The sequence below is a fragment of the Hevea brasiliensis genome, chromosome 3, assembly GCF_030052815.1.
Source record: "Hevea brasiliensis isolate MT/VB/25A 57/8 chromosome 3, ASM3005281v1, whole genome shotgun sequence".
NCBI lineage: Eukaryota > Viridiplantae > Streptophyta > Magnoliopsida > Malpighiales > Euphorbiaceae > Hevea > Hevea brasiliensis.
The window spans coordinates 100,593,134-100,604,302 of NC_079495.1; the positions used below are offsets into that span (position 1 = coordinate 100,593,134).

General features: G+C 33.3%; 1 protein-coding gene across 2 annotated transcripts; it reads right to left on the reverse strand.

The window, feature by feature from the left end:
* Window positions 1-5,977: 5,977 nt before the first annotated feature.
* On the reverse strand, window positions 5,978-10,852 carry LOC110633727 (solute carrier family 40 member 2). Of its 2 annotated transcripts, none has more exons than XM_021782453.2 (8): window positions 10,555-10,852; window positions 9,691-9,841; window positions 9,065-9,261; window positions 8,459-8,941; window positions 6,962-7,139; window positions 6,723-6,860; window positions 6,369-6,479; window positions 5,978-6,228 (listed from the first exon to the last, which is right to left on the reverse strand). In XM_021782453.2, exons 1-8 carry the CDS (start codon window positions 10,695-10,697, stop codon window positions 6,106-6,108), a joined length of 1,524 nt encoding a protein of 507 aa, XP_021638145.2. In that variant the 5' UTR covers window positions 10,698-10,852; the 3' UTR covers window positions 5,978-6,105. The 2 variants fall into 2 exon arrangements, with proteins under 2 accessions (XP_021638145.2, XP_021638146.2); XM_021782454.2 differs by having other exon boundaries at window positions 6,968-7,139; window positions 10,555-10,849.
* Window positions 10,853-11,169: the final 317 nt, after the last annotated feature.

The window sequence follows — 11,169 nt, forward strand, 5'->3', positions numbered from 1 at the left end:
AAATCAAAAGGTGATTGTTCTTGAAATTTTTCTGCATGTCCAGCAATGAATTTATCTTTTCATATTTGATATCACATTTTCAGTGCTGTGTCAGACATATAGAAATGTTTATGTGCACATATAGGGACAGATAAATTTGTTTGAAATATAAAAATAGAATAAAATAAAAAGTAAGAAAGTTGGTTCAGTTGAAAGTACAGTAAAAATGAAAAGCGCGGGACTCAAGAGGACTTAAACCCTCTGCCACACGAAATCCCCCACGCTTTCTCTCTCTCTCTCTGTTTCGATTTCCGACATCCCAAAAACCATACCCAATACCTCCTTCAGGCGAAGCATACCCTAACTCACCAAAAATCTCAAATTCTTTTTCTCTTCCTCTCTTCACTCACCAAACTACCATTACCCGATTTCATTTTGTCTCAATGGCTCGCACCAAACGAAAATCCCCTGTCGTTGCCGCTGCTTCATCTTCCTCGTCAGCCTCCGACGATGTTCCTGTTGCGGCATTGCGGAAGAAAATGAAAGGAAAGCAAAATGTGCCGAAATCAAAATCAGTTAGTGAGTCTTCTCACTCGTTCAAGGGTGTCGAATCCCCTAAATCGACGCCAGAAAAGAAAAAGACGGTACAGAAGCACGGGACGGATGCTAAAAGGAAAATGGGTATCGAAAAACTTTCGGGTTCAGTGGATAAAGCACTGTTGGATTGCAAATTCATCAAATGGGAGAACTTTAATCAGGTAAACTTTCACTTTAAAGAGCTTTTTGAGTTTCAAGGCTGGTTGGGTGTCTGTGAATGTGCAAATGAGTACTACCCTAGGCTTGTACAAGAATTTTATAGAACCATGCGAACTGTTGATGATGAGGATCGATTTGAAGTCATTTTGAATACAAATACATATAGTGTCTCTGTTGAACTGATAGCCACGGCTTTAAATTTGCCCAATGATGGAAATAGAATTTCCACACATAAGGATGTTGCTAGAGTAGCAGGATTTAATCTGGTTGAGTTTGAGAATGAGGTATTCCCTGCTAGCACTGCCAAAAATGAGAAATCCACCAGTACCAAAGCCCTCCAGCATATCAAAATTATTCACAGTATGGTAAACTATGTGTTCTGTCCGAAATCTGGCAGCTATGGCTATCTGAGTCACTTGGACATGTGTATTATGTGGCACATTGTGCACAGAGTTAGGTTAAATCTAGCTTATTTAATTTTCAAAAACATGTGCAAAGCCTATGGGATTGGAAAACTGCCGTATGCACACCTTCTGTCTACTGTGTTTAAAGAACTACATGTGAATGTCTCTAAGGAAAGTTCTCGGGCTGATTTGATAGTACTTAGGGAAATACATTCAGACACTGATGGGAGAAAGAAAAGATTTGAAAAAGGTGGTGCCTCCTCTGCTAAGATTGATTCTGAATCTGCTAGTGAGTTTTTGAGTGAAATTCAAGGGATAAAAGCTACTGTTAATGACCATTTCAGCTCAACAAATCAGTCCCTTGACATTCTCAGAAAATTTGTGGATGTGGTTGACTATAAAGTGAGTCACCTGCTCACTCAAAATGAGGAGTTAAAGAAGCTGATTATGGCTCTTCAGCAGGCCAAGGAAATTAGAGCTCCAACTAAAGTTGAGGCTGCTACTCAGGTTTCTGCTGATAAGGGAGAAAGCAACAAAGTTGAAGAGTCTCCTGCTGATATGGCATGTGAAAGTGGTCAAGTTGCTGAAGCTAAACTTGAACCTGTAGTGGATGCCCATGATGAGCTTGCTAGTGACCAGGTCCTTGAACCTGAGATTGGTCCTACAGCTGATGTCCCTACTGAACTTGATGGTAATAAGGTTGTAGAAGCTGAAAATGAGTTACCAAAGGAAGGTGAAAAGGTTCTAGAATCTGAACAGGTTGTTGAACCTCCACCTGCTCCACCAGTTGAGGCTGCTGCTGTTCCTACACAGCACCAGGAACCTTCTTTCAAAGACCACCAAGCTAGTGCTCAAAACCCAGCTATCTGCAGCTGCTGCCCCTGCAGCCAAGAAAGGGAGAAAGCGAACTAAATCCACAGTATCAAACCCTTACCAAACCCTAGCTGTTGCTCTTCAACCACCTTCTGATGAAGATGAGGCACAGAAGGGTGATCAAGTGGCTGACCAAGGAACTCAGCCCCCTGTTGTCAAAATCTCCAGGAAGAAGTTGGTGCCTTCCAAGTCAACTCGAAGGAGCAAAAGACTTAAATGATTCCCATCTGATCTGGATTTTAGTTTACTGATTGCATATTTAGTTTACTAGTCTGTTTGCTAATCTTGGTTTTTAGTTTGCTACTGTCTATCTTACTGCATTTACATTTTGGCTCACATGATTCTTTTTGGGTACTTTCTCCTGTTTCCTTTTTGATTGATGACAAAAAGGGGGAGAATGGTTATGGATATGTGAATATGTGTTGATGACCATGAAAATATGGAAATGTGTTGATATATATATACTTGTGAAGTGTGGTGATATATGGTGATATATATATGTGATGATACTTGTGTTGCTGAAGATATGTTTATACTTGTGTTGCTGAAGATATATGGTGATATATATGTGATGATTCTTGTGTTGCTGAAGATATGTTTATACTTGTGATTGATACTTGTGAAGTGTGAATATGTTTTATAGCATAATTTCAGGGGGAGCTTATGTACAGAAAATGGATTTCTTGGATATTATATGCATATATTTAGGGGGAGCATTTTCGGTATACTATACTTGGATTTACATACTCACATATATTCTCACACACTTTTATTTTTGACTGATTGATTCAGTTGAGTTTTGTCATCATCAAAAAGGGGGAGATTGTTGACCCCGTGTAGCTCAAAATGAGCATTGATTTTGATGATAACAAAACTCAAAGAGAATCTATCTAACCTAACCTTAAAGTGATGTGTAGATTCTTTGTCTTATGCATAAAGAACCTTTGAAGTTGCATCTAAGGAAAAAGGATACTCAAAGGCATTTCAAGACAAATCCAAAATGGGAAAGGAACAAGACTATGAAAGTCAAGACCCAAAGAAAAGGTATGAAAGTCATAGTGTTAGAGTCTTAGGTCTTTTGTGAAAAGAATGGATGAGAATTTAGTTATATGGAGCTCAAAAATGAAATTTTATTTTCTGATTACTTTTTCTCATCATGACCTTTGATATTACCATTGAAATATTTTTTAAAGGTCTAAATCATTTGACATTGCAAGTTGAGATATGCAGCTGTTGACTTAGTTTGCTAACTGGTTTGCTAAATTTTTTAGTTTGCTAATGAGTTTGCTAAAAACGTTAGTTTACTAACCAGTTTACTGACTGCTCCTAAAATTTCATTAGTTTGCTAATTTATCAGAGCTGCTCAACTTCGCACAAAAGGACAAAATAACGGCTATTTTGTCTTGGGCAGTGTGTATAACGTTCCAAAAGGGTTTCAAACGGTCTAAAATGATTTGGGACTATAAATACACATTCTTTACTTCATTTTTACTTGATGAAAGCTAACATTTGAACTCCAACATTGATTTTTCATTTATTGCTTTCATTCAAGAGCTTTAAAGATTTTGAGCTTCCATTGGCAAATCAACTCATCTCTTCTTTATAGTTTGATTTGTATTGAGTAAGAGTGAGTGTTGAAATATTAAATTGCATTTAAGAGAGGTTGTACAAGCACCTATTGAAGCTTGAGAGAGAAAGTGCTTGTAATAGCACTTGTGAAGGTTTCAAGCTACCTTGGTAAAGGCTTGGTGTTGAGATATTGTAAAGGGCTTTTGGTCTCTTGCCTTCAAAAGAGCAAATAGTGGAGACAAGACTCAAAGAGGGTTCTTTGAGAGAGTGGATGTAGGCTAGTTAAGCCGAACCACTATAAAAATCATTGTGTTTGATCTCTCTAACCTTTACCTCCTTAATTTTGTGCAATTTAAATTTTCCTTGCTATACATGATATTGAATGTTGTTTGAATAAGATTGAGTTGATATATTTGAGGACATATTAAGTGACTTGAGAAATCAATTGTATATTGTATGGTGCATGCCTTGTTAGATATTGCCATATACATTGATTGAGGGTTAAATTGCAACTTAGGAACACATTGTTGAAGCTCATATTATTTTCATTACATATAGAGAAACACTTAGTTGAACATAGCCACAATTTTTCATTAGGCTACAAGCAAGGGCCGAAAAATTGTTAAAGTCCAATTCACCCCCTCTTGGACTATTTTTGGGACAACAACAAGAAATCAAAATTCAAATTTTAGTCTCATGGCTTTGGGCTTTTCAGTTTAATGCCATTCTCGTTGGTTTTTGCTATAAAAAAAATTAATTAAAGTTGCGCATAAATTAAAATTTTATTTTATTTAGATTATTAATTTCAATTTTTTTTATCAAAATCAAACTTTAATACTTACTAATTAATTAATGCAATTATTAAATTAGTAATGATATTATTGAATTTATCATCTGTTTTAATATTTTTTTAATAAATTTTAAAAAATTTAAATAGAAAATATTAATTTTAAAATAAAGTAGTTTTAAATGTAAATAATTGCAGCTTATAATAAATTAAATGACAACAAGATTTAAAAATATGAATTAAAAATTTCATATTCTAAAAGTATTATTGCCTGATTTTTTTTACATGAATTTAGAAATAGTAGTATTAAAATTTTTCACTAAGTAATTATAAAATAGATATTGAATTCTATTAGAATTCATTAAAAACAGTAATTTATATAAAATAAAATTTATTTTTATTTTAATTATAGAATATAGTTTTAAGTTTTCAGTAAATATATAAAATTTATTATATTCATTTTAATCGATTTATAAGTTTGTTCTCTAATAAGTTTGTATTTATATATATATATATTATAAATTATTAAAATTTTATATATTTTTTAATTTTAAATTTTTAATCCTATTTTTTATTTTTTTTAATTACTCATAGATTGATAGACATTGACATACAGCAAAATGCTAACATGACAGCAGGAGTATCGCTGTATGGCCTTCGCAGAGCATGGTAACAGAAATGGAATATTTAACTGAGAAGCTATTGAAATGCCAGACAAAGTCCCTGTCATCGTTTTCAGCGCCAATGATGCTTTCTTATGGTTTCATAATATATAATATAATAATATTTCTTATTTGTAAATATTATTTTTAATTATAATTTTATTCACATTTTTATATTATTAAATCAATTATTTTAAAAAATTAAAATTTTTACATTTCAATTTTATATTTACATAAATTATAATTTTCTAATTATACCTTATTTTTATTTAAAAATGTTTATTATCTCTTATTTTCAATCTCTTCATTCGACCAAAAATTGGAGATGATAAAAATTCTCGAATTCATCTTCTCTCACTCCAAACTTAATTAATTTTTATTGACTCCCTCGACTCTGATTTGTGTATTTTTTCTATTCTAAAACCTCGTAATTTGTCCCATATAGTAATATATTATTATTATTTATTAAAAAATAATTTATTTTTATATATTTATATATTTAAATATTATAATTTTAATAAAATATATAAATATATTTTTAAAATAATAGGTAAAACTTACATTTTTAATTATATTTTATTTTTTAATAAATAAATTTATATTATGTACTAATAAATTAAAATAAAAAAAATAATTTCCTATGAGGAAATTTTAAAATTTTTAATAATAGACATGCAATTCATAATATTACCAGATTAATTAAAAAAATATTTTAAATGAATTTTTCATCTAAAATTTTTTTTTATTAATTTTAATAATGCTACTATTTCTATTAATAATTTTAAATAAACTTTTCCGCTTGTATTAGGAGGTAAATTATGTGATACACAAAAAAATTAAGAACTTGTAAATGCATTTGTAATAATTTAAACCCTTTCTAATAGAAATTAAACGTGTTGCATTGCAAGTAAAGTTTAAATTAACTCTTTATATATTTAACACATCAATTAAAGTATTTTAGTAATTTTCATATTTATTATACTATTCTGTACCATTTAACCAAATAATAAAAGGTTATCAAATTATCAGGACCTTTATGTGCTCACTGTATACCAACCAGAATTCATACATTCTTTTACCAACATTTTAGCTTCTCAAAGTGGAAGAGGTGCTTCCGAACACGAAATAGATAAATGCTGTAGAGTAATGCAGCCAATGTTACCGCTGAAAATGATAATAAAGTCAATTTCCAGAAATCCTGAATATCAATACAGCAACAAAAGAGAGTTATAATTTGGATGTAAAGCATGAAAGCTTGAAAGGAAGAACTGATTTTAGTTTACCATCTCTTGTACAATAGCAAACATGTGAATATATGTTATGAATAAGGATAATTACCTGTGGATTGGAGATGATTATTCCCATCACATAACCTAACAAGTCTAGAATAGACTGAAGAGAATTCTGGACACCTCCCACAACACAACGATCAGATTCAGAAACTTGATCCTGCCCCAACAGTAATTTAAAAGAAGAAAAAGGATAGGGATAGAAGTTTAGTATGAAATTTTTTGACAAAAAAGAAAGAGAAAATAAAGAAGTGGACCAAACTTGCACAGGCATAAATTGTAACGACCCAATTACCATCTACCATTGTTCACTATTATTATCTAGCACACTACATTTTCAGGATGTTACATAAATGAACAGAAGAACTAGAAAATATTCTATAAAAAACAATATCATTTGCACCTGCATTTGTTGGATGACAGATAAGTCAAACATCCACAAGCCAAGTCGAGATGTTGCCACTCCAGCCATCAGCATACCTGCTGACAAATGGCAATTTTGGACCCATATCGAACCCACACATAATAAAAGGCAGCTCCACTGCATAAAGGATATATGCGATAACAAAAATTATGAAGGTCAATCAGGGAGTAACTTTGAGGAGCCAACTTATACTGCAGCCTTCAATTAGTCTAACGTACAATTACCTGAGACCAGATTGACCAAAGTCCAGTTCTGAGAGTTAGAATACGAGATTGCAAGATTGGGTATACAACTGTTGCGCCAATTCCAATTATTGCACTTACTCCACGTCCTATACCAATTACAAATGCTGGTATACCTTCCCATTTCAGTGTAGCTGTCATCAAGGTGCCAAAACTAGAACAATAAAATCAGTGTCAATTAACTTGAAACAATTAGGAACTAGAGCCAAATCAATAGGGAAATAAGGGATAAGATTAATAAAATGAAAAAGAAATTGATGAGGCACTTGTCTCTAGTTTGAAGTATCATTCTAAGCAACTAAATTCAACTCAACTAAGCCTTTATCCTAAAAATTTATTGGGGTCGGCTATATGGATTCTCTTTTTATACTCTAAACGATTTTTGGTTAAATCCTCAGAAATGTATAATGCTTCTAAGTCATAGTGTACTACTCTTCTCGAAGTCAGTTTAGGTCTATCCCTTCTAACCCAATGTGCTCTACTTGTCTAATTGGAGTCTCCGTATATCTACGCCTCACATGACCAAACCACCTCAATCTCCCTTCTCTCAACTTATCCTCAATTGACACCACTCCTACCTTTTTTCTAATCCTCTCATTACGGATTTTATCTAGTCTAGTATGGCCACTCATCCACCTTAACATTCTCATCTCCGCAACTCTTATCTTAGATACATACGACTCATTCATTGCCCAACACTCACTACCATATAACATGGCCGATCGTATGGCGGTACGGTAAAATTTTCCTTTCAACTTATTGGAAATATTGCGATCACATAAAATTTCCGTGGCACGTCTCCACTTCAACCATCCAGCTTTAATCCTCTGACTAACATCCTCCTCACATCCCCTATCTACTTGAAGGATTAAGCCAAGATATTTAAAGTGATTACTTTGGGGCAATACCACTCCATCCAAATTAACTCCGTCTCTATCACTAATTCGGCCTTCACTAAATTTGCAATGCATGTATTCTGTCTTCGTTTTACTTAACTTAAATCCCTTTGACTTTAGAGTACTTCTCCAAAGCCCTAACTTTCTATTGACTCATTCTTGCGTCTCATCTATCAAAACTATATCATCCACAAATATTATGCACCAAGGGATATTTTCTTGTATATCTTTTGTCAATTCATCTAGAACTAATATAAAAAGGTAAGGGCTTATAGCTGTTATCATTCCAAGCAACATGGAAAAAAAAAAAAAAAAAAAAACTGTCTTGGCAGCATTTTAGGTGATACTTCACTCTCAGCAATATCCTTTCAATCCCATGCGCTAGAAGGTATAGTAAACCCTCCTTTTCAATGAAAGAAAAAGCAAATTCAAATAGACATGTCCACTTTAAGACGAGGAGATCACTGAAACAGACCATGGAAGTTAGATATATCCAGAATTTACTTCCAAATGCACTGCCAAACAATGTACAGTTACTTATGAGACCAAAAAAAAAAAACAATTGATAGACCATTACCTAAGAACTGTGAAATACAATAAAGCTAGAGCTACTCCAGGGAGCAAAACATCTTGCCATAGGTACACTTTCCAAGCACGAACAAAGGGGGCCTTTGAAACCCACACAGTTAATTTCCCTCGCCATTTCTTTTCCCCCAATACTGAATTTTCTCCATTTTGAGAATGCAAGTTCTCTGGCTCTCTAGAAGTAGCTATGCCCTCTTCCATATTACTTGGTGAGAGTCTTGTAATTCTCCTTCGGCTACTTTCACCTAAAGATGGAATTCCTCTATATACAGATGTGAAAAACCAATACTCCATCAATACAGCTGATGTATTCCAGATAACTAAAGTCATAGCTGAGGCTTTAACTGACACAAAACTGATTATGAAGCCAGCAACAACTGGAGCAAGAAGCTTGCAGGTCAAATCAATTCGTCTGATAATTGAATTCATCTTTGTTAGTACATGCGGAGGATGGCCTTCTGATATAACCACTACCCTGTACTTTGAAATTAGCCATCAGAACATTGGGGAACTTAAATAAATAAGACAGAATACCCTGCTCAACTTGAAAGGAACTATACTCCATCAAAATAGATTCAAGTCTTAAGTCATAAATTACCATTCTCTTTCTATTAAGATGGTACCAGCAAGGGTGGAAAGCACACCAATAGCTCCAGAGATGTTGGTTAATATCACAAGGAAGATGAAAGCTGTGAAATTTGTTGACTTCAAGGTTGAAAAGACTAGTAATGCAATTACTGAGAATCCAGCAATTACAAAGGAGAGGTTCTGAGTCGCCAACCATATTTGAATAATCTGCCAATCAGGCAAATAGACATATATGAAAGCCAGTAATTTAGCTTATTTGTTATGCTTTCGCCCACTTCATGTAAACAAATACCAAGGAATATACGGAAGCAGGTACTTAAGTGTCACGTAAGATTTTACTCGCTGAAACTCTCAGGCACCTAATGGCGAGAAGGATCAGGTTTCCGAGACTCCCAAGGATCAAAACCCCAACCCAAAAAATATCCAGCTATCTTCTCCAAGGCAATCACACTAGTAATAAAGTGTAAGGTTCAAACTTCAGAAAGTTTCATGAATTTTCCAGTTTCAATGCTGAATCTCGAAATTTGCATCCTTTCAACAGACATCTCTTTGAATTGATACATCATTTTGATTCAAATTTTCTTTTGGTTAGCATTTTAAAAAAGAATTTCAATAAATTAACAAGTTCTTGCAAACCTTAACATATGTCAACTTCTCTGCACATTGTCCTACAATGGGACCAAACAATGCAACAGAGGCAGATTCAATAGCTCCATAGATGGCAGCAAGGATTAAGGAATTCGGCCAAAGAGTGATCATGTACAAACCAACAGAGAATTCCCACATTCTGCAGATAACCAAAGATTAATGAAATCCCACATAAGACAGTGTACATCAAGCATGCAGGAGTATGACAACTCAATCTATGAATATCAATGTGAAACTTGGCACTGAGTTCATCTAGCAAATAAGTTGTTTTTGAATTAGAAAAACTTATCTAATTAAAAAGAACTTTATTTGTTTTTTCAAAATTATCCAAATATTTTTCAACAGCAGCACAAATAATGAAAATTGGTTAAGGCGGCCCCTAAAATTTTTATGAATAATGAGGGGATAATTGAAAAACTATGGAAGAGATCAAAACCCTTTTGGAGAAAAAGCCAAGTTCAGGCAAAAAAGAAACAATAAAAACAGAATCCAAACAAAAGTGTGCAATAAAAGTTGCCGAACCCAGAAGAAATACATATATAATAAAGAATTACCACATTGCTCAAGACAAATTGCCCCTCAATTCCAATTATGACAAGCAGTGAAGGTTTAAGAGAAAATCAAGAACAGGTTAAAATAATGGAATCCGATCAAGAATAGGTTAAAATAATGGAATCCAATCAAGAATAGGTTAAAATAATGGAATTCGTACAAACTTATACAGAGCTACTAATTTAATTAATAAAAAATAGTATAGCGTGTAGAAAGAAAATAATTAAATAAAAGTAAAGATGGCAGAGTGGAAACGTTGACAGAGAGAGAGAGAGAGAGAGAGAGAGAGAGAGGCATAACCTGGCATCCCATCTTGCAAGAAATTGGCCTATATATAAACGCCTAATAATAGATAAAGGGAGAAGAGAGTCTTGAGAAGGTGATGGTTCTTGCTGTTCTTGTTCCTGCTGCTGGTGGTGGTTAAGGGGTGGTTCTCCCTCCATCCTTTCCTCTTATCTCAGCTTTCTCTTCCCTTGTTGAATCCACCTCCTAGGCTCCAGTTTGAAGCTTTAGGGTTTACAGAACAATAAAACGTAAATATTGTGGTGGTGATGATAGTCATTTGCACTGCATTAGTGTACGCGACTTTGTAGTCTGCACACCCCTTTAATGGGCTCCTTTTTGGCCAAGTGGCCAGCAGAAAATCTAAAGAAGATTTAGAAATTTCCAATTTTATTAGTATTACTTAAATTAATAATAAGATTATAAAATTAGACTATCTAAATAAAAAAAAAGCTAAAGATCCTCAAAAAAAATTTAAAAAAAGGTTAAAGCAAAATAAAAAAATTATTTAACAAAATTTATGAATTTTTGAAAATATGTATTTTAACTATTTAGATTTTTATTTTTACTTTTCATTAATTAATTTTTTTTATAAAAAATAAATGGATTCATCAAAGCCTTAAAAAATAAATA

Excerpts from the sequence above, each read along its gene's own strand:
- LOC110633727 (XM_021782453.2), bottom strand. The coding sequence starts at position 10,697 with ATGGAGGGAGAACCACCCCTTAACCACCACCAGCAGCAGGAACAAGAA. Across the intron at positions 9,262-9,690 it reads AGAAGTTGACATATGTTAAG|ATTATTCAAATATGGTTGGC; the intron begins GTTTGCAAGAAC and ends CCTGATTGGCAG. Across the intron at positions 6,480-6,722 it reads CTGTCATCCAACAAATGCAG|GATCAAGTTTCTGAATCTGA; the intron begins GTGCAAATGATA and ends CTGTTGGGGCAG.